Source organism: Orycteropus afer, unplaced genomic scaffold (genome assembly GCF_000298275.1).
Source record: "Orycteropus afer afer isolate SDZICR_OR568_19922 unplaced genomic scaffold, OryAfe1.0 scaffold00064, whole genome shotgun sequence".
In the NCBI taxonomy this organism is placed as follows: domain Eukaryota; kingdom Metazoa; phylum Chordata; class Mammalia; order Tubulidentata; family Orycteropodidae; genus Orycteropus; species Orycteropus afer.
In genome coordinates this window covers 8,784,398-8,805,381 of record NW_006921651.1, presented here as the reverse complement: position 1 = coordinate 8,805,381, position 20,984 = coordinate 8,784,398, and the positions used below count along the sequence as shown (strand labels likewise).

The 20,984-nt window shown below is 43.2% G+C and overlaps 1 protein-coding gene across 1 annotated transcript in view; it reads right to left on the bottom strand.

Annotated features, from left to right (window-relative positions):
• Positions 1–1,053: 1,053 nt before the first annotated feature.
• HPSE2 (heparanase 2 (inactive)) overlaps positions 1,054–20,984 on the bottom strand; it is a 967,353-nt gene continuing 947,422 nt past the window's right edge. Inside the window, 1 exon segment of the mRNA XM_007940039.2 lies at positions 1,054–1,219. Within this exon segment, the coding sequence (XP_007938230.2) occupies positions 1,054–1,219 (166 nt within the window).

The window sequence follows — 20,984 nt, the reverse complement described above, 5'->3', positions numbered from 1 at the left end:
TTTTGTGAGTAGTTAGTGCCACTGAGAAGCACACAGCTACTTGGGAGAAGCAGCAGGGCTGGATTTGATGGAGCCTTACAGTGGTGTCTTCTGATCGACACCTCCGTTAAGGCCTGACCCTACTAAGCCTTTAACAGCCTCATGGTTTGGGGGGCAGGTCTGATTTGCGATGCTCAGTTGGGGCGCGTGTGTGGTGGTGCTTCGGTATGTTTTCGCTTTGGACTAGAACTCTTTCCCCTCAGAGCAACATGAAGGATGATGATTGCTGTTGGCAGCGCCTAATCCATTGCTCTCCACTCCATGAATATTGTTACCTGCCACCCATTCCAGCCCCCGGGGAATCTGGACTCGCGGAGGCATAGAACCTTCTTACAAGATCCGGAGTATGACCGTAATTTTACTTTTGAAGCGCCCGCTTCCCAGAGGACTTGCCAGTGATTGATGTCACTGTCAGAAACCCAGATGCACACACTCATATATCAGCCGTGAAATTACATAAACAGCTCACCCAGCAGGCCAGAGTAGACTCACCCATTTGCACCCCTATAGAAAGGGAGAGGTGATCGGAAACCCAGGGCAGCAGCAGAAAACAGACAAGGGAGGGGCATTTGGAAGAGGATTGGGTTCTTACAGATCCACCCAGATTTCTCCTTCCTCATCTTCTGCTGAGGCTACAGTTTGGGGTTTCTAGCTGTATTGCTGTGTAGCTAGGACTATGGGGAGTTGTTTGGAAAGGTTTGTCCCTGGAGCGTGCAGCCAACTTATTCTCGTGGTGCATGTACATGGGGACGTATAGGTGTACACACATACCCTTCCCTTCTATAGGTACGGATGATATCTACATTTTCCTTTGAGGTGGATGTGACCTACCTAGGCTAAGCTCACACTATGACATTTAGTCTCTTTGGAGAGCAAGTCTATGTGGATTCCAGTAGGATGGGCAGTGAGACTGGTTGGTTGCTAAGAAGATGTCTGAAAAGTGAGGACACTACTAAGACAGCAAAGTGGAAAGCAGTCAGGTGGCCGCTGGTGGCTGGTGGCTGTGAGGGTTGCTTATCGGTAGCGGCAGGCCAAAGCATTGACGTTTTTGACCACATAAAAGCCCATGGTGACTGGAGGGATGACCAGTGTCCGGCCAGCCCGCAGGGGGCGGGGCTTCAATTCTGGAAGGGTCCCGTCGTCCACCATCACTAAGGGCTGGCCGTTCAGCTGCACTGACCTACGGTGAGAAAAGACAGGTGGGGATTCATTACTGCGTTATAACAAATTCATCACAGCAAAGTCTGGGGACGCTCCAGATCGCTGCCGGTCTGTGCGATGCAGGTCCAGGTGGCACTTACTGACGCTCACTACGCCCCAGGCTCTGATCCGGGTGCTTTATACTTCATAGCTCTTTCAATCACCCTAACAGACCTTGAGGTAAGGAGCTATCATTATTCCCATTTTTCATAGAGCAGTTAAGTGACTAGCCCAAAGTATGTACAGCTTGTAGGTGTGCAGTCAGGATAAGAATACAGGTAGTCTCATTCCAGAGACACGTAACTGAGACAAGTGAAAAGTCTCTGTGATGCAGAAACTGAAAGCAGTTTCATGCCCCTTGCCCCCTTTATTTAAAAACACACTGGCAATCCAACTTCACTCTCCTATCTAGTGTTCTTACTTCTCAACTGTTGCATACCAGTCCATTAGATTCTAACTAAGAGCAGCAAACCCACTCGTGTATCAGAGTGGAACTGTCCTCCGTGTGGCTCCAGGTGATTTCCAGTGGCTGGAAGCAGATCGCCAGACATTTCTTCCCAGGCATCTCTGGATAGACTTGAACCGCCGACCTTTTGGTCAGCAGCTGAGTGTGTTAGCTATTTATATCACCCAGGGGTTCCAAGTAACGCATAAACCAAAAACCAAACCCACTGCTGTCAAGTTAGCCCCAACTCATAGCCACCCTATAGGACAGAGTAGAATTGTCCCATGGTTCTCAAGGCTGTAGATCTTTATGGAAGCAAACTGCCTCATCATTCTCCGAAGGAGTGGCTTGTGGGTTTGAACTGCCAACCTTTTGGTTAGCAGCTGAATGCTTTAACCACTGTACCACCAATGCTCCTCAAATGATGCATTAAAACAACAACAACAACGACGATGACAACCAAACCCACTGTCATCAAGTCAATTCCGACTCATAGCAATCCCCATTAGGTTTCTGAGGCAGTAAATCTTTACAGAATTGCTGTCTTCTTTTGGCAGAGTGGCTGGTGGGTTTGAACTGCCAACCTTTTGGTTGGCAGCTGAGTGCTTTAACCACTGTACCACCAAGGCTCCTCAAATGATGCATTAAAACAACAACAACAACAACCAAACCCATTGTCATCAAGTCAATTTAGACTCATAGCAACCCCCATTAGGTTTTCGAGGCAGTAAATCTTTACAGAATTGCTGTCTTCTTTCGGCAGAGTGGCTGGTGGGTTTGAACCGCCAACCTTCTGGTTAGCAGTCAAATGCCTCAGGCAGTGAGCCACCAGAGAATCTTCAAATGATGCATAGGCTTGATAATTTCAGAAAATCTTCTATTTAATTCAAAACCTGATTATGTATTCAATAGATTAGAGTACTGACTTCGTGCTCCATATGTGGGCTTGTTCCCAAGGCAGACAGAAGCATCCTAACAACTCTACTTTTTCTAACCTAAAAATGTTTCACAGATGTTTCTATTTTAGCAGCACCAAAATCATGGGTGATAAAGTTGGTATTTGTGATCTCGACTCAGCTGCCTTGTTTGCTTTTATTCTTCCTGCATAGTCAGCCATTTTCAACCCTGAGAAGGAAGGAGGACCACATACATAGCAAACTTCGAGAGAGAGAGAAGGGAAACAGCTCATTGGAGGCTGGATTCGAAGGAAAATGCCACCCACCTGTGGTACAGAAACCAGATAACTTCTAGCTCTTTCTGCCTGGGGTGTGACTTGTACCGCCATGTACCCAGGCGGAAACTCAGTTTTATAGGGTGGTAGAAAAGGTCAGAGCCAGGCTACCAGCTGGAAACAAGGCTGTGTGTCACCTTTGGAAAATCAATGTGGCATAGTGATGACCGCTTCCGGGGTTTACCCACCCTCCAAGTAGTAACATGCAGTGCTAGCATGCATCCAAGTTGTAAAGAGAATATACAGTGTAATAAATTGACACAGAGATCTTTGTTAAGTGCTCTTTGTGGGCTATGAATGATAGACAGATTTAGGGAAAGATAATCAGACCTATGCTCATACTGCAGTGAATTCCCAGAGATAAGTGTGTTGTAAATAACTCCCAAAGGAAAGCAAGGCGGAGAAGCAGGCCCAGGCCTGGCCCATGTGGGTAGGTTTGGACTGAGTCCAGATCGGAAGGGCCAGGGGGAGCAGCCTCCTCCTCTTGTTGGTATTGCTGGTCTTGTTGGAAAGAGTGGGGCTCCTGTATGAGGAGCCAGGCCTGCCTCTGGAAGTTATGTGCATGGGAGAATCTGGTCTAAGGATCAGTGTCCACGTCATCAAACATGCAGAGAGCTTTAGCTTCCAAATGCAAGTGACCACTGGTGAAGACAGCCTACACACTGGAGTGGGAGGAAGGTGAGGAAAGGGGGTTCTTTTGCTAAAGGAGCCCAGATAGGTCTTCTTAGTGTATTTTCCTTATTTTGTTTCAGGTGATGTATACATCCGGTAATCTGACATACGCACAACCAAATACAAATTCAATAACACTGATTAATTTTTCCAGTGCACACACAAATTTATATTACTTCTCTGATTGAAAACTTTCAATGGTCCCTTTTCTCTATAGAATTAGGAGCAAACCCTCCCCTGAGGAATTAAGTAATGCCCTTTAAGACATAGATGATTCCAGAGTATTGATAGTTTTGGGTTCCGGGAAGTGCAAACAAGGCTGGATTAAGACATGTGAGGGCCCTAAACATTGATAATCTGTGGTACCCCCTCCTCTGCTTACTCACACATCCTAATATGTGAACTATATAAGTGTGTGTGTGTGTCTTAGCTATCCATGATGTAAATTCTTTTAAAATGTGACTATAATACTAGTAAGGAGTTCTCATGGTGCAGTGGTTAAGGCATTTGGATGCTAACCCAAAGGTCGGTGGTTCAAACACACCAGCTGCACTGCAGAAGATGAGGTGGTCTGTTTCTGTAAAGGTTTACAGCCTTGGAAACCCATGGGGGTCACTATGAGTCAGAATCAACTGTATGGCAGTGAGTTTGGCTTGGTTCTAATATCAGTGATTGAATGCAAAAGTGGTATATGCCATTTCAGCAGAATGAGATGAAATGGATTTTGAAATTTTTAGTGGATGTATGGTATTAAGATTTTTACTGTCTACCACATTTTCTACAAAAATAATATTCCACATATTCTACAATAAAGAAAACGAGTCAGTGAACTTAGTTGTTTCAACAGTCAATGTAAGATTCTGTTGCTCTCCCACACTGAAAAACTGACTTTTATCACTTTTGCTTTAAACAGCTTATACTTTAATTCTGATGCTTGTTTTGTAATAAGTGCTATAATTATAAATGAACAAATGAAGAGATGTCATAAAAGTTAATGATCAGAAAAATATGTTAGAAGAAATTATTATATTTTATTTTTAGATCGAGCTTTCATCTCTAACATGTTATAATTGGGGAAAAAAAGTCCTTCTATTCTTTGCTCTTAAAAATTCTTCAGTGATTTTATCACTGTTAAGCTGCCAAACAATAGATCTATTTCTCTACATAATATAGATAATGAGTTGAGTCTTTCTTGAATCATTGTCCACTGAGGGATTTTGAGTCTCTTTAGGGATGAAAATGAGCATCTTGTTGTGCCATTTGTGATCATTAAAGTTAGGAATATGCATAAAGCAATTTCAACAGTGGGAAATACACATGGTATTTTATTTTCTGTTATGGAATCACACGTGCTTACATGAGGAAAATTTGTGGTTACTGGGTTTGTAAACTTAGTCTTCATGTAAGAATGAAACTGTTGCACTTCTTCATAAAGGTTTGTATTTAACTCATCAGGATATGCCTGTACTCATTTCTTGGATGCCTTAATACATTATTCTTCATGAGGTAGATCCATGTTGTTTAAGAAGGAAAATCTATTTCAAAGAACATCATACACTTTCACCCTTCTTTTCATGCAAGATTCGAGTATCAATGATGGTGTAGTAAGTATTTAGTTACATGAAATTGATCTCTGGCACTCAATATTTCCAGAATACTTCTGTCATTTTTTTCGCCCCTAATGCTTCTGTGATGGTGAGCTGCTTGATAATCAGTATTTGATAGTATTTGTTCTGTTGTGTTTTCAAAATTTCCAAAATCTTATTTTAAATTATGTAAATATCCTTTTAATGACTGGTAGAGATCTGTGCATGTCTTTAGATTTACTTCTGAACCTTGGACAGATGAAAAATGCTGCAATATATTATTCCACATAACCGACATGCATACATACTCTGTGTTTGCATTTTATTGGTGATGTTTTCAGCTTCTCTTTTAATATCTCATTTTTTAGTATCTTGTCTTCAGCAATATTTTCTAAAGTATCTAGAATCTGAGTGTATGGTTACAGGATTGCACCCATTGCTACAGCACAAGATTCCATTGTGTATTAGAAAGGCATTTTAATACTTGATTGTTGCCTAAATATGTTTTAAGAGTTGCCCATTGGTAAGTAGAGACAGCAAAACAGGTGTAGAGCAACTGATGTGTAGAAAACAAACAATTGCTTCCGGACAACAATCTACTGCACTATGTCCTAAAAGATTTAAGTAATTGTGCAGCACATAGAAAGAAAATGACACATTTATTACATTCTAACATGTTCTGTGCAATGTTTTTATAACACCCTGACATATTAGCATATTGTCATAGGACTGGCCTCTGCACTTAGAAAAATCAATTTTGCACACATCATGTAAATAGTGAAATACTTGCTTTGCAATTTCTTCACTGGTATGACTTTTTAAGCTAGTAAATGTGATAACTCCCTCAACAGCTTTTTCCATCTGTTGTAGATCTTAAAATAATATTTTGCTGATCTGTATGAGAATAAGAAAGATTAGGAGTGGAATCTACAGACAAACGGAAATATTAAACTATATTTATTTCACTGAAAATAGTTGATTAAGTTCATTAATTCTTCCAACATTGTTTTAGACATACACGATGGGTTGCCTTTTCCTGTTACCGTATTTTGACACGTGACTTGCTAAAAGTGAACCAAACTGAGCAACAAGTTCAGGTAACCCCCCCAAATTTCCATTTTGTGGGGATCCAAACACTTCATTTTTTCCTCAAAAACATAGTTCATGTTCAGTGATTGTTATAATGACAGTGACAACAAAATGGCTTTCCAATAATGACATTTTTCATAAATTTGTGTTTCCAGTTCATGAGTTCAACCAAAACCATGTCTTGAGTTTAAATATGACAACATACAATCCCTATGAATCAAACTGTTTTCATGTTTATCAATCATGTTCGAGTTGTGCCAGTTGCTAAATCCATTCATAGCAAATAAAAAATTAAATGATTTAGGACTGAATAGTTTGCAAACAAAACAATACATGGAACAGATTGATGGAGAATACAATAGCCACGCTCTCATAATTTTCACCATTAGCTTTGCACCCTAGACATTTATTTTGGCTATAGAACCTTGTTTGTTTACCATTCAGAAATTTTTGACTTGAGTTTTCAAAGGGTCCACTGTGATGATGACACTCACTTGACCCTCTTTGGATTCAATAATTTATATCAGTAGGAGAAAAATTATTCTACAAAGGAAGATCTATATTTCTGTTATTTATAGAGTCTATAGATGAAATAATTTTCAATTCTAAAATAGTTTACCTCTACACCATTATTAATTTTTCTACTACAGCAAGTAATGGATACAGAATTTGGAACAAATTCTGTTATATTAGTATTGCTATTAGTAATTTCAGGAGCTCTGGTAGCATAGTGGCTAAAGCACTTGACTGATAACCAGAAGGCTGGCGGTTCAAACCCACCAGCCACTCCTCGGAAGGAAGGTTGGGAAATCCTACTTCCGTAGTGATACTGCCTCGGAAACCCAAGGAGGGGTCTCTATGAGTCGGGGCGACTCGACGGCACATAACAACAACAACAAATTAGTAATTTCAGCCACAATACTAGTACAAAAATTTGCACTAATCTAGATTGTTCGATGGGAGAAATCTCTTCTGATTCATTATGTTTTAAAAAGGAAATTGATTTTTTAATTGTCTTTAGGGATTCACAACTCCTTTTCTTTTTATCTTCTGTGAACTTTTATTTTTACACTCCACTTAGTTGTTGCCGTTTCATTATACATGGATATTAAATTATGTCACTTTTTAAATTTAGCTCTACTGTAGCAAATAAATTTGAATAATTGGAAATAAATTTATAAAACAAGTAAAATTTATCAAATTAAATTTACATTCATATTTGGACATTAACACAAAAATTTATATTTGAAATTAGTGAGTAAAATAATTTGTTGCATATAATTTTGTTCTTCATGTCTGAGATAGTCAAAAGAAATAACATTATAAACCACTTGGAAATAATTTGATTCATTTTTCATACAATGTTTGTTAGCAGGTCCCTTGCAGACTCCCCTGAGTGTTTTCATCTTGAAATAATACATAAAATCTTGCACAATCACTTTCCATCCTTTGATACTACATCTTCACAGTTCACTGGATACTGCTGATACTCAATGGTGGTGAGAATGATCACAAAGAGCATGGAACAAAGACAAGCTACGTTCAATCTGAGTTTTGGTTCCCTTTGCACAGGGCAGGACCAGACACATCAAGAGTCATGTGATGCTAGTGCTGCTGAGGCATTCTTAAGAGGTTGATGAGAAGGAGAAATGAAGGGAGGTTATATTCAATTGGTCCAAAAGGAAAACAAAACTATAATTGTTATCTTGTACAAAATTTATAAAATCTACATTTTACTTCTTTGTAGGATCGTTCCATTCCCATATACATAGACATATGCACATAACTGGGCTAACAACGGTACCACTTCTCAGAGAACAAGATTGTTTCGTAAGTCACAACAGTATCAATTTCTTAAAAGAAAGTCAGCTTCAAGGGAAATGGAAAATAAAAAAGATTTATATGTTTTATTATTTGAATATTAATTTATTTCCTGGAGGAATTGTTCAATAGCCTTACATGGAGATACGTAAATATTGTGATAAAATACAAATGTAATGTTCTGATAGACACCCTTTGTTGCTTTCTTGGAAGGCAAATTTAGAAACATTCATCACTGCAACACAGAAACATATTTTGCACGATGAATCAACATTGAATTTTGCATCCTCTCTCAATGTGCCTAATACCTTGTTTATTAGCACATATAGAATAATATCAAGCACTGTGTCCCACGCAACAGACAATAAAAAATGAAACTTGGTACATAAATTAGCACTTTTAGTGTTAGATAAATAATAATATTTCCAGTATTTTTTGGACATTTTTTGTGTTAGTATTATATTAAATTATTACTTACGTTAGCATTATATTAAGTGTATGCTAGATTGCATCCATGCATATGCCAAACATACTTTAAAGTATAAATACTATAATTTAAGTATACAGTTAAAAAGTAACTTGATTGAGTTCATTGCAATGGTTGACTTTTTTAGTTCCCTCACTTTCACACATTCCGCTGGTTGTGTGAAACACAGGGAACCCTTGTGTTTATGTCATGGCAAAGAACACTACTGACCCTCCTGTTTGGAGCTATTGGATCAGCAGATGTGTATGTACAAGATGGTTCTCTCCAAGTGGATTAGAGACCTGTTATCTATAAATATCCTCCATCCTTGTCCAGTAACCACTCATGTTGGATCTAGTTACATACTGGGTGATTGTAAGAGTTAGACTCAACAGCCCACCTCGATCTCTTGTTTATTAGAAAGAAATAGTATACTCCCAAGAGACCAGCTGAGATAAGAAGTTTAAGTTACATGGGAGGGGATCATGGAGACAGATGTCACTGGAGCTGTTAAAGAGGTAGAGGCCTCATAGCTTAAACAACCTTGTGCATAGTACCTTCGTGACCCTACACAAACTTTTATTTCCAACTGGCACATTCTCATGCACTGGAGCTGGTATCAGTTTCATTTAGTGCTTTGCCAATTCCCCTGCACTCTGGCATTCACTCTTCCATATGTCCTGTCTGCTTGGCATCTATGGGTCTCTGCTTTGGATAACTGGTGCCTCTGTTTTGTTGATGGCCTAAGTACATGTTTACCCTGATTATTGGGTAATCCATCCCTGAGCACAAAATAAAGCAAAGCTTTTGAAACTATACTGCTAGTCATTTTGGCATAGGCTCCATTCTGATTTATCGGGTGGTTAACAAGCTAACTTGGGAGGGGGTGGAACCCTGGGGGCCTGGTCAAGACTCTGGACTGAAATCTCTTAATTCCAGGAACCAAGTCACTAAATTGCTAGATGGCTTTGGCATGTCCCTTAACCTCACTGCCATGAAGTTTCTGCCTCTACAAGGTGCCATATAGGTTGTAGTGAGAATGAAGTGAAAAATATGAGTGTGCTTAGAAAGCACAGAGAGACAAAAGTAAGAGATGGTGTTGTTATTATTATGTCTGTTGTTGTATGGACAGCTCAGCCTTTGGGCTCTTATCATACTTGGCTACTCTATGGCATTGGCTCTTTTCATGGTGCCCTTGTGAAAACTCTTCTCTTGGCTCTTCTGATGTTTCTCTGTGGTGGTTAAGTTTGTGTGTCAACTTGGCTGGGCCTGATTGAGTGGTGGGGCAGCTGGTGGTAGTTATTCCCCATGATGATACTAGCAATCAACTCCATGCTGGGACCTACCACAAGCAGCTGAGTAGCTGCTTTAGGGCTGTGGTCTGTTTCCTGTATACATAAAAAAGCTGTGGGAATGGTCTCTAGCCTATGGCATGCTTGGACCCTGCATGTAGCCAAGTCATTGTTCAGCAGCCTGCCATGCTCTGCTGACTTTGGGACTTTCAGTGGACTTGAATCAATGGCCTGCTGTGTGGTTTGGTAACATCGGGACTGTGCCATTTTATTTGTTGACCTTGGGCTTGTTAGCCTCCGCAGCCAGTAGCTGCCTGAGAGAAGAGATGCCTCTAGCTTCAGTGGGCTGGGAGCAAGAGGCAGAGCTGAAGCCCAAGGTCAAGGGGCTTTCACCCAGCCCCTAGGGCCTGGCACTTTGAACTCAGACTTCTAGCCTCCCGAACTGTAAGAGAATAAACTCCTGTTTGTTCAAGCCGTCCCATTTGTGGTATATTCCTGTCAGGGTGGCACTAGGGAACCAGAACACTCTCTAGGTTTTCCTTCTTCATTTATGAAAGTTGTTTCCTTTTGAGGAGGAACTATTCCCCTCCACCTGCCTCTCAGATGCTGGGGCTCCTGATGCGTTCTCTTTGGACCTCTTCCCTTCTCATGCTATGCACTCCTCCCTGGCTGCTATTATCCACATCTGTGATTCCAATTATATAATGTCCACGTGTTGATGCTTCCCAAACCTGTATCTCTAGCTTAGAGCCTTCTGAACATAAGCATCTCCATTTGGATAACCTGCAAGTGGTTTAAAAGTCACTATGTCCAAATTAGGAGCTCTGGTAGTGTAGTGCCTAAGGCACTTGAGTGCTAACCAGAAGGCTGGTGGTTCAAACCCACTACTCACTCCTCGGAAGGAAGGTTGGGCAATCTACTTCCGTAGTGAAACTGCCTCGGAAACGCAAGGAGGGGTCACTATGAGTCAGGTCCGACTCGACAGCACATAACAACAACATGTCCAAATTAAAATTCTTCCTCTCAGAATCAGTTCTTTTTAATTATCTTTGTGACACTACCACCGTTTATCCAATTACTCAAGTCAGAAGACTGGCAGTCATCTAAGGCTTCTCCCCCAATTCTGATATCTAAAACAAATCAGTTCTACCTTTTCATATCTCCATTCTTTTCTGCTATTTTAGTTCAGGGCATTATGGTTTTTGATGTGGTCTACAGCAAAAGCCTCTTATCAATCTCCTTGTCCTTGGCCTGGCGTCCCTCCCCCTTACTTCTCACATTGCTGACAGAGTCATCTGTTGCTGTCACTGCATTGCTTTGAACCCTCCATCAGCTGCCTACCACTTACACTCTAACGTAAACAGTGAAGCCTAGCCCGCTACCTCTCCACCCTCAGGTCCTCACAGCCACTCTTCCGTACGTACACATACATGGATACGTACAGCTCTGCACACATACCTTTATCCTTAGTAGTACTGATGTCCACATTTGGGGTGTGGATGTGGGCTCAGACTGCAGTTCTTGGAAGGACTGATTTACCATATGCATGAGCAAAGATTGTTTTAGAATGAAAAAAAGTACTTTTTTTTTTCATTTACCTTACATAGTTAAGATAAATATCTTTTCAAATGAAAATGTAAGTAGATACTGTTGGGATGAAAACACACAAGTTAATTTAAAAGTGTAGAACATATTCTTCAAATGTAAATGTAAGCAGATGTTGTTGGGATTAATCAGGCATAAATTCATTAAAAACTGTTGTAAAGTTCTTAGTAGACTTTGGGGAGGAGGTATCATGCAATAACCTTTAAAAGAACAATTACTAGAATGCTGGGGGGCCATGATATTTGTTGACCTTAAGAAGGAAACCTCATACTTGAACAGGCTGAGCCCCATTGGCCCAGCAGGACCAAATTAAATGACTTGCAATTTCATTTTTGGGTCTTTGTGTGTGGAGCTGCCTTCAATGGGACCCATCCAATCTTCTTTCTTGGTCTGACCAACTGCAGTGGATTCTTGCAGAGTCAGTCCAGGTGTCAGCTGCTCTGGGGAGTCTTCCCTGACCCCCAGGTTGGGTTAGGAGCCCTCCCTCTGGGTGCGCTAATCACGCTCAAGTGCCACTGTCCCTCACTGGAGGGTGCAGATGGTTAGGCCCTCAACTAATAACCACAGATTGGTGGTTTAAACTCACCCAGAGGTGCTTTGGAAGAAATGCCTGGCAGTCTGTTTCCAAAGGGTCACAGCCTTGCAAACCCTACGGAGTGCAGACTACCCTGCAACATATGGGGTGGCCGTGAGTTGAAACTGACTCCACTGCTATGAGTCGGAATTGACTTGATGGCAGTGGATTTGGTTTGGTTTGGTGTCAGCTTGGTGAGGAAAGGTATCATGTCTTTTGCCCCTGAATCCTCAGTACTTACCAAGGTGCTTGGCACATCCAAAAGGAACTCTGGTGGCATAGTGGTAAGGCATTTGGCTGCTAACCAGGTTAGCAGTTCAAATTCACCAGTTGCTCTTTGGGCAACTGGGGGAGGAGGAAGATGGGGCAATTTACTTCTGTAAAGATTTAAAGCCTTGGAAACCCACTATGAGTCAGAATCAACTCGATGCCAAACCCACTGCCAGGTTGATTCCAACTCCTAGTGACCCTATAGGACAGAGTAGAACTGCCCCATAGGGCTACTGAAGCTGTAATCTTTATGATAAACAGACACATCTTTCCATGCCGGAGTGGCTAGTGGGTTGCAACTGCCAACCTTCCGGTTTGCAGCTGAGCATTTAACCACTGTGCCACCAGGGCTTTTTGCTCAGCACTTTAAAAACAAAACAAAACAAAACAAAACTCACTGCCGTAGAGTCAGATCCGACTCATAGCGACCCCTCCTTGGGTTTCTGAGGTGGTACCACTACGGAAGTAGATTGCCCAACCTTCCTTCTGAGCAGTGGCTGGCGGGTTTGAACCACCAGCCTTCTGGTTAGCAGTCAAATGTCTTAGGCACTACGCCATCTGAGCTCCCATAGTAGGGACTAATTTCATATTTTATGAACAAGTGAATGGCCTTTTGAGGTTCCTTAGCATTATTTCTGTACTCCTAGGGTTAAGCTTCTCTAGCTCTAAAGAGGTTCCCTGGAGGTTCAGTGAATGTCTTTACAGATTCATTAAGGTACCAATTACTCTTCCTCTCAGTGGCTCAGGGAGATGTTAGATAAAAAGCTGAATTATCGCTGATTCTCAGTCTCTCACCAGATACCTTATCCCAAACTGACACAAGGCCATTGATCATTGCTAGTGTTTTTCATCCTTAAAGAAGATCTATATGACCATCTCTAGCTAAGCCCACATGAGTTAATTTTGTGAGTAAGGTTTTGTGAGACCTGAGTCCTCACAGGTCCTGTCCCTTCACTAGTAAAGATGGACTGTGTGTTTTAACACCTCCATTCCATTTTCCCTGCTTATATTTTTCTTTCAATATTTTTCCTATTACTCGAGGTAGTCATATCCTATGAAATACTACAATAATCTTTCATTTATATAGCTTTGGGCAGTTTGTAAATTAGCAAACACAATCACACTAATGTTAAAAACCAATTATTAAGCACTGTCTATGCAAAAGAGCTCTGGTAGCATAGTGGGTAAGACTAAGCAGGTCAGCAGTTCTAACCCACCAGGAAGATGAGGCAATCTTCTTCTGTAAAGATTTACAGCCTTGAAAACCCAATGGGGGTTGCTCTGAGTGGGAATCTATGCAAAAGGCACTATGCAATGATTTTCTTTATCTCATTTAATCCTTTCCAACGATCAGCTGTGGCCGCTCCTAGCATCTAAACCTCACCTAAGGCTCACTGCCAGTAAGTGGTAGAGCCGAGATTTTGCATCACCCCCCTTTACCCGAGTCCTACCTGGCCTCCCTCCCCTCATGGGATTGTTAATTAGCCCTGTGAGGTACAAAGGGCAGGTATTATTATTATTGTAACTTTACTAGTGAGATGGGTCAGAGAGGTTAAGTGGCATGTGCAAGGTCACAGAGCTAATAAGTGGCTAAGCTAGGTCTCAAATTCAAGCCTCCTGACACCTCTTTCTACTAATCCTGTTGTCTCTCCAGTTCCAGATGGTACTCACCAGGATCATGTTTCTTCCTTTGAAAACCTTTCTTATCGTACTTTCATCACATCTGGGACCTACCTCCTCCCTGGCCCATGGCTTTTCAAATCAAATGCTGAATGATCCAGCCTATGTTGAACTCTTTCTCTTAATTCCTTAGCTTGCCTGAGCTGCTGAGGGTATTTCAATAATCCAAATATTAGGACAACTGTGTTTTATCACCATCTGTTTTTACAAAGTCTGAGACACTTTCCCATTCTTAAACTTGTTTTCTTTATTTTGCACATTATTTGGAATGGGATTCAATATCTCGATTCGAAGTCAAGCACTCTGCTCCCTAGGTCTCATGGGAACCCCTTGGCCCGGTCACCCTGCCTCCCCCCACCACCTGTCCGCAGTCTCTCGTCTCCCTGTCTGTGGCTCTTGATACCCAGGGCTGTGTATGCAAGGTTTCAACTCTTCTGAGGTCCTGGGGAAGCAAAGTGAGCATGACCTTGTGCAGTCTTGGAGACTGGTCCAGGGTAGACTTTTAGGGGAGTGTGTGTGGGGGGGCAATCTCAGGAGCAGCCTTGAGAACTGGTGTCTGGGTCAGGTCTGCATATTTTGGGGCCTGAGTGAGAGGTGAAGGGACTCAGAAGTTAATCAATTCAGCTTCAGCCATTTTGAGGAAGAAACTTGCCTTCTCTCAGAATCAGTTTCCCCATCTGTAAGATGAGGGGTGATAAGCCAGATGAGCCCTTCTGGCTTGAATTTTTCCCAGGCAGCTTGTCCATGGCCTCACAGCTACCCTGAGGCTGGATTTCATGCCAAATTCAGAGTGATCTTGCACAAACAAATCTGATTAGGACATCACCTATCTAAATGTTCAGTGGCTACCTGATCATCTCAGGACAAAGTCCACAAGCAGGCCCTACCTATCTCTGCAGCCCTCTGTGGGCTGGCTCTAGGTCTCTTCCATTCCAGCTTCCCCTCACCCACCACCTCCTTCCATATGATGCTGCAATCTCCCCAACTCTTCACCAGTCTCTAATGTCAGCGCTTTTGTACAAATTGTTGTTACCTCTGCTGGGAGCCCTCTCCACACTCACTCCCCTCCTTCCAGCTCCCCTCTCCTGTCTAACTCTGCAGGTCCTTCAGGTCTGGGGCAAGTACCTCCAAAGCTCCTCACAGGGTAGTGTGACTGCTGACTGCTTGTCTCTCCCCACTAGAGAGGGAGACCAGATGTCTGTCTCGTCCATCCTTCCTTCTCTGTCCATCAACTCATACAGCAGGCCCTCAGTAAAAGTGGTACTGGAGATGCACTGGGTGTAAATAGGTGGGTGGATGGACTACAACCCTGGAAGGAAAAGACTAGAGAAAAGGCACTGGACTGAAAGCCTAGAGACCTGAGTAGTAAATGTGAAGGTCTGGATAGGTCACTGGGCAGTCTGATTTTTGGAGTTGTTAAATGATAAGACAGATGAGGGCGAGAGCAGGAGAGAAAGGATGCGTAAGAATCTGAATGTGGGTATTTGGGGCTGTGACTCAACTCTTCCAGTTCTGACTAGAGGGCCAGCGTGCTTTCCCACGGGCCACTAGAGGTCACTCTTGCTCTACACAATGGGGCCTGGGACTCCCGACAGCCCGGCGGCTCCCGGGAAGCCGGAGGCGGCTGTCCCACGGCCCTCACTCGCAGTCCAGGAAAGCCGGGAGATGTGCCCTACGCTTGGCCTCCCCGAGGAACAAACCGCAGTATCAATCAAATCGCAACAAAAACTTCCTTGCGGCCCACTTGGCAGGAGGCCGACCTGGAATGTTGCCTAATATTAAGAAAACGTGCGAAGCCGGGCTGCAATTCCTTCCCGGTCAGTGTGCAGAGAGGAGGGGTCCGGGTGCAGGTGCGGGGCTGGCGGCGCCCGCGCGACTCGGCGCCCGCCTCTCCCGGGTCCCGGGTCCCGGCCGCTCCCGCCCACGGCCACCCCGCTGGCCGCGCACCTGCGTGCGCTTTAGAGGCCCGAGGCCAGCGCTGCCCCTGGAGGACCCCTCGCCGACCTAGGAAGCTGGTATGTGTACCTGCCCTGCCTTCTCCAGGTCAGGGCCAGGTTAGCGCCGGGAGGTTGGAGGAGAGAGAGAGGCCTTGCCGTCCTCCCTGCCAGGTTAGGCTGAGCATCTGCGGCAGCGCAGGGAGGCGGTCAGTTTGAAATGCTCGCGCTGAGGGGCGCTGGTCAGGAGTGGCCGCTGCAGGCTAGTGTCTCCTGGTACCCCCAGCCCCGCTGGGGCGAAGGCTCAGGGCCCTTCCTGGTGCAGTGTAACCTCAGGAGGGTGGGGGATGACTACTTCCTCTCAAGCGTGGCCTGAAGCTTTTCTTCTGAGTGCTTTTTCTTCTACTTGGAATGTGGCAGACTCTGTCAAAACCCTCAGAGCACTGCGCCCTCTCTAACTTATTTTCTCTGCTTGTTCAGTCATTTACCCGCTAGACTGAATGGTTTCCATTTAATTCTCAGTAGAACACCACTGATTCTCCGAGTTCCGACGTGGCCTTCTGGACACTCGGAGTCCTTCCTGTGTCCTTAAACAGGAGACACCAAGGAAGGAGAGGAAAAATGGAGAGGAAGCTTGTTCTCCTTACCACACACCTTTGAAGTTCCTGCCACTGTGACACCCTCAGCTGATAAGACCAACATTTTCTCTTTCTTCCTACCCTCTGAGAGGCTTTTGGGAACAGGAATTTTGTTCTAACTTCTGTATTAATGACTAGAGAAAACACTGTTTCTCCTTTATATAAGCTGACCTTGGGGTTTTATAGGCATGGTGTTAGAGCTATGTGCTTATTTTGTATGTAGTTAGGTTTGGGGGCCACGATTTGATCCAAGTCTGTGTAAGAAGGGTTCTAGTCATAACAGAATTCTACCATGGGCTCCTAACAGCTTAGAATGACTTAGTACATTTTGCAGACAAGATGATAGTGCAGCTAAGGAACCTGGATTTATACTGATATTGTTAACTCTCAACAGATGAGAAAATCAGCTGAGGGCAGTTTGGGAAGAAAATCCAACTGTGTGACCATCTCAAAGCTCCATGTCACAGACTTATAATGCTAAAACCACAGGACACAGTGGGAACCAGCAGCTATAAGAACCATGGAGACTTTGGCATAGTATGTGCTTAACTATGTTCCCACCCATTGTAAAGAATCAGTGCCATGATCACCGACACTCACAAGTGGCACTTAAGGGGCCATCTCCCTACTGTTCTTTGTGTTACACAAATCCAGTCACTACAGACTTCTTCCTTGCCCTCTAAGGTAGAAAACACTGAAACGGGCAAATGTGTATTCAGACACATCATCATAAACGCTTTATACAAAGAGAGGGAACGGGAAGAAAATCAAACTTCGCAGCCTGAATCTCAAGGCCTTCTGCAGTCTGGCCCCAATACATCATCATGGCCTTGCCCCACAAAGCATCTTATATTCCAATCACAAGATGATTTACCACCCCACCCCCATAGACCATGTGCCTTGAATTTTTGTACTTCCAAATCTTTAGTGAGTTCATCTTATAGCTTGGGGTCGCCTTCCTTGCAGCAACGTTCCCTAGAAGTGAGCACATCCTTTGAGCTCCTGCTCAACAGCTCTCAGCTCCTAGGACTTCCCGGATTCCCCAGGTCAGAACTGTCTCTCCTTCCTTACTCTCCACCCTCCTCTGTCTGCCCCTTCTGTGGTCTGTCTTGTGTCAGGTTTGTCCAGCCCTAATTGTGTGACATTGGAAGAGGCAGTGTGGGGTGAAAAATATTCCCTTTACAGGAGTCTGCAGACAGGGTGAAGGCATTCAGGAGAGCAGGTGCGTGTGTGCACGTGTGAGAGCATGTGCACGTGTGTATGGACACGTTTTCCATATGGAAGAAGAGTATGAGGAAGAGTGAGTCCCTAATCCATACCCAAAGTTAGTTCCATTACTATATGATCATGGCTCCCTGGATACCTATTTAAATATATTAAATCAATGGGGTAAGTATCTCCATTTTATTGGATTTTGACAGTGTTCCCTATAATAAGTATAAAGTGGGTTAGTGTACCCCTATATGGGGAAGGAAAAAAGACGTTCTAGATAGCACACATTCTGTTCCAGGGCCTATAGATGTCAGAGTGCCAAGTATGTGTTGACTCTCAATCATAACAGTCTGCAAAGTGACTGCTTGTATGTGGCAGTTGGTCCACAGTTCAATGTTGCAATGAACCACATCCTGCCATGGGCTTCCTAATGCTTGGCAGCCAAGGAAATACTGACTCAGGTCCCTGCCCTGGCTCTAGGGATGAGTTGGATTAGGACTTTCTAGTTCCCCAGGGCATACACGTGTCCACACCCAAACCACAGCCTCCGGAGGGTGTGGAGAAGGAGAGGACAAGGGCCATTTCTTCTCAGCCCACCAGGACTGCCCACACACTCTGCTCCCTGCCCCTATGTTTAGAAACAAATGTTAGCTTTACCCTAAAGTGTTCCTTTGCCAGTGCTTGCCTAGTTTGTCTGGGACAGAATGGAAACCCCTGCCCACAAGGAGGGTCCCCAGGTAGAAGGTGGGGGTAGGGAAGGCAGAGCACAGCCTGGATGGACAGCTGTGCAGAGTCCAGCTGCTCAGGGGGAGCTGGAAGAAAATGCATTCTGGAGTTGAGAACAAATGAAGAACTTGGAAAATAACGGCAAAAGACCCTGGATTCCTAAACATCTTGGTTTAAGATGTCAAGTCAGTGTGAAATAGAAAAACATATTATGCTCCTCCAATCTGCACTGAGATCTGTACATTACTAATCTGGGTTAATCTGGGTTTTGTTAAAACAAAACAAGGAACAGTAATGTTGGGAGCCAGCCATTCTCTTTCCTCTCAGTTGCAAAGAACCCCCAGGGGGCTCAGAGCGTGTTCACACCTTTGGCAAAACGGCTTGGTGACTGAATGAAGCATCTAATCTGGGGAAAGTCAAAGATGCAAATCAGCTGGGTTCTTGTTCCAGTGTTTTATGGACGGACAGTGGGTCTCAGCTGTGACCGCATATTTGAATCACCTGGGGAGTTTTTAAAAATGACTGGTGCCTGGGTCCCAGCCCAGAGATTTTGGTTTAATTGGTCTGGGGTGCGGCTTGGGCATTGGGAGTTTTTAAAGCTCCCCAGGTGATTCCAAAGTCAGCCAAGGCTGCGAACGAACGATTGGCGGGAGAAGAAGCAGGGCGGGGATATGTTTGCAGCTGGGGGTAGAAGGAATCAAATCTCCCTCTAACCATTGGAGTCTGAATTTATTTGCAATAAAAAGAGCTTTTCTCACTCTTTTTGAGTACCCTGTCATAAGGCCACAGTTTTTTTTTTTTAATCTAAAAGGAAGATGTGAGCTTTTGAAGGTCAACTTGTTTGTTGAGTAGACTGAAGTATTTTCGCTATTTTAACAGAACTGCTGCATATCCCCCCCCCCAGCTTGTACATTGGGAGCTCTGGTACTGTAATGCCTAAGGCACTTGACTGCTAACCAGAAGGTTGGTGGTTCAAACCCACCAGCTACTACTCCTCAGAAGGAAGGTTGGGCAAGCTACTTCTGTAGTGATACTGCCTCGGAAACCCAAGGAGGGGTCGCTGTGAGTCAGGTCCTACTCGACAGCACATAACAACGACAGCTTGCACACTGGTGAGATGAAAATGCCCCTCATTAGGTACCAGGGAAGATGTGCAGCAGTTTATGGGATGAATTAAGAACTAAATGAGATGACACAGTCACACTGATAATGGACTTTCTTTGTTTAACACTGAAGAGAAAAACTTTTTTCTTTCTTGAAGGGCAAGTTCTTTACAGTCATTTAGATTTCTCTCACAAATAGCTCCCCACAAAGAATGGTCCAAGCTTTCTTCAGGAAAGAACTAAGGGGATATTATCACTCAGTAGCATCTCCCATTTTCTCAAATATATAACTGTTCACTCAAATACCACTAAATACATTGGTTATAACTACTCTCTCTTTATGAGCCACAACATTCTCCAAATTAGCGAAAGTGTTAAAAGAATCCAAACTCCTTTAGTTTTAGTGAATAACTTTGCATTAACTGAAGATTTGTAAAGTTAATTTTTCTACATAATTACTTCTTTTTCTTCTTTTCTAGTCCTTAGAACCTTAAGTAAAAGTACTTTTATAAATATAAACCAAAAACCAAACTCATTGCTGTCGAGTTGCTTCAACTCGTTTCCAAGGCAGTGTCTCTACAGAAGTAGATTGCCCCGTCTTCCTTCTGAGGAGTGCTGGTGGGTTTGAACCGCCAGCCTTCTGGTTAGTAGTCAAGTGCATTAGGCATAGATGCTGCAGAAGTAGGAACAGAAATATATAGAAGCATATTATGTTTATAAATGTCCTATTCCTACTTTCTGCAGCATCTATTTCAGACTTTGCTCCTTGGAACACTAATGTGAACACTGCTGTTTAGATTAAGGACTATTTGCCTGCTGACTGAGTTAGCCCACAAAGCTCTTGAGCCCCAGGAACCTTTCTTGCCATTTAGTGCCTCAAACTTCTGCCACCTGTCTGTCCTTCTATGGGCCTGAGTGGCCTTTCAAAGGGCTGAGGGTGATGTGGCTATATCTGTACCAGCAGGGCCTTTTGCTCCAGGTAAAAGGGGACTTCGTACGAAGCCTTGCTTTTTGAAAGAAAAAATAAAGCTACATTTTTCTTATTTTTCTTTTCCCCTGACATGTAACAACCAGCACCTGAAGACTTGCATGGGCTAAACAGGTTCCCTCATGCACTCTCAGCTTGAATGTCGCAACTAGTAATGTTTCTTACCTCTCACCATATAGCAAAGCAAGTTCAGATGGATTAAAAAGATGAATATAAAACAAGAAACTAAGAGAAAGTCAAGATGCATATTTTTAGACTTCAGGAATATCAATACAGTATTTAAAGAGAGAACACATCTATATGTTAAGAGAATATCCTAAAAATGAGATCCTTGGGAAAAACAGCAAATAAAATACTGGAGAAGATATTTTCAAAGCATGTAAGTAGCAAAGGGAAAATCTCCTTAAAGTAGA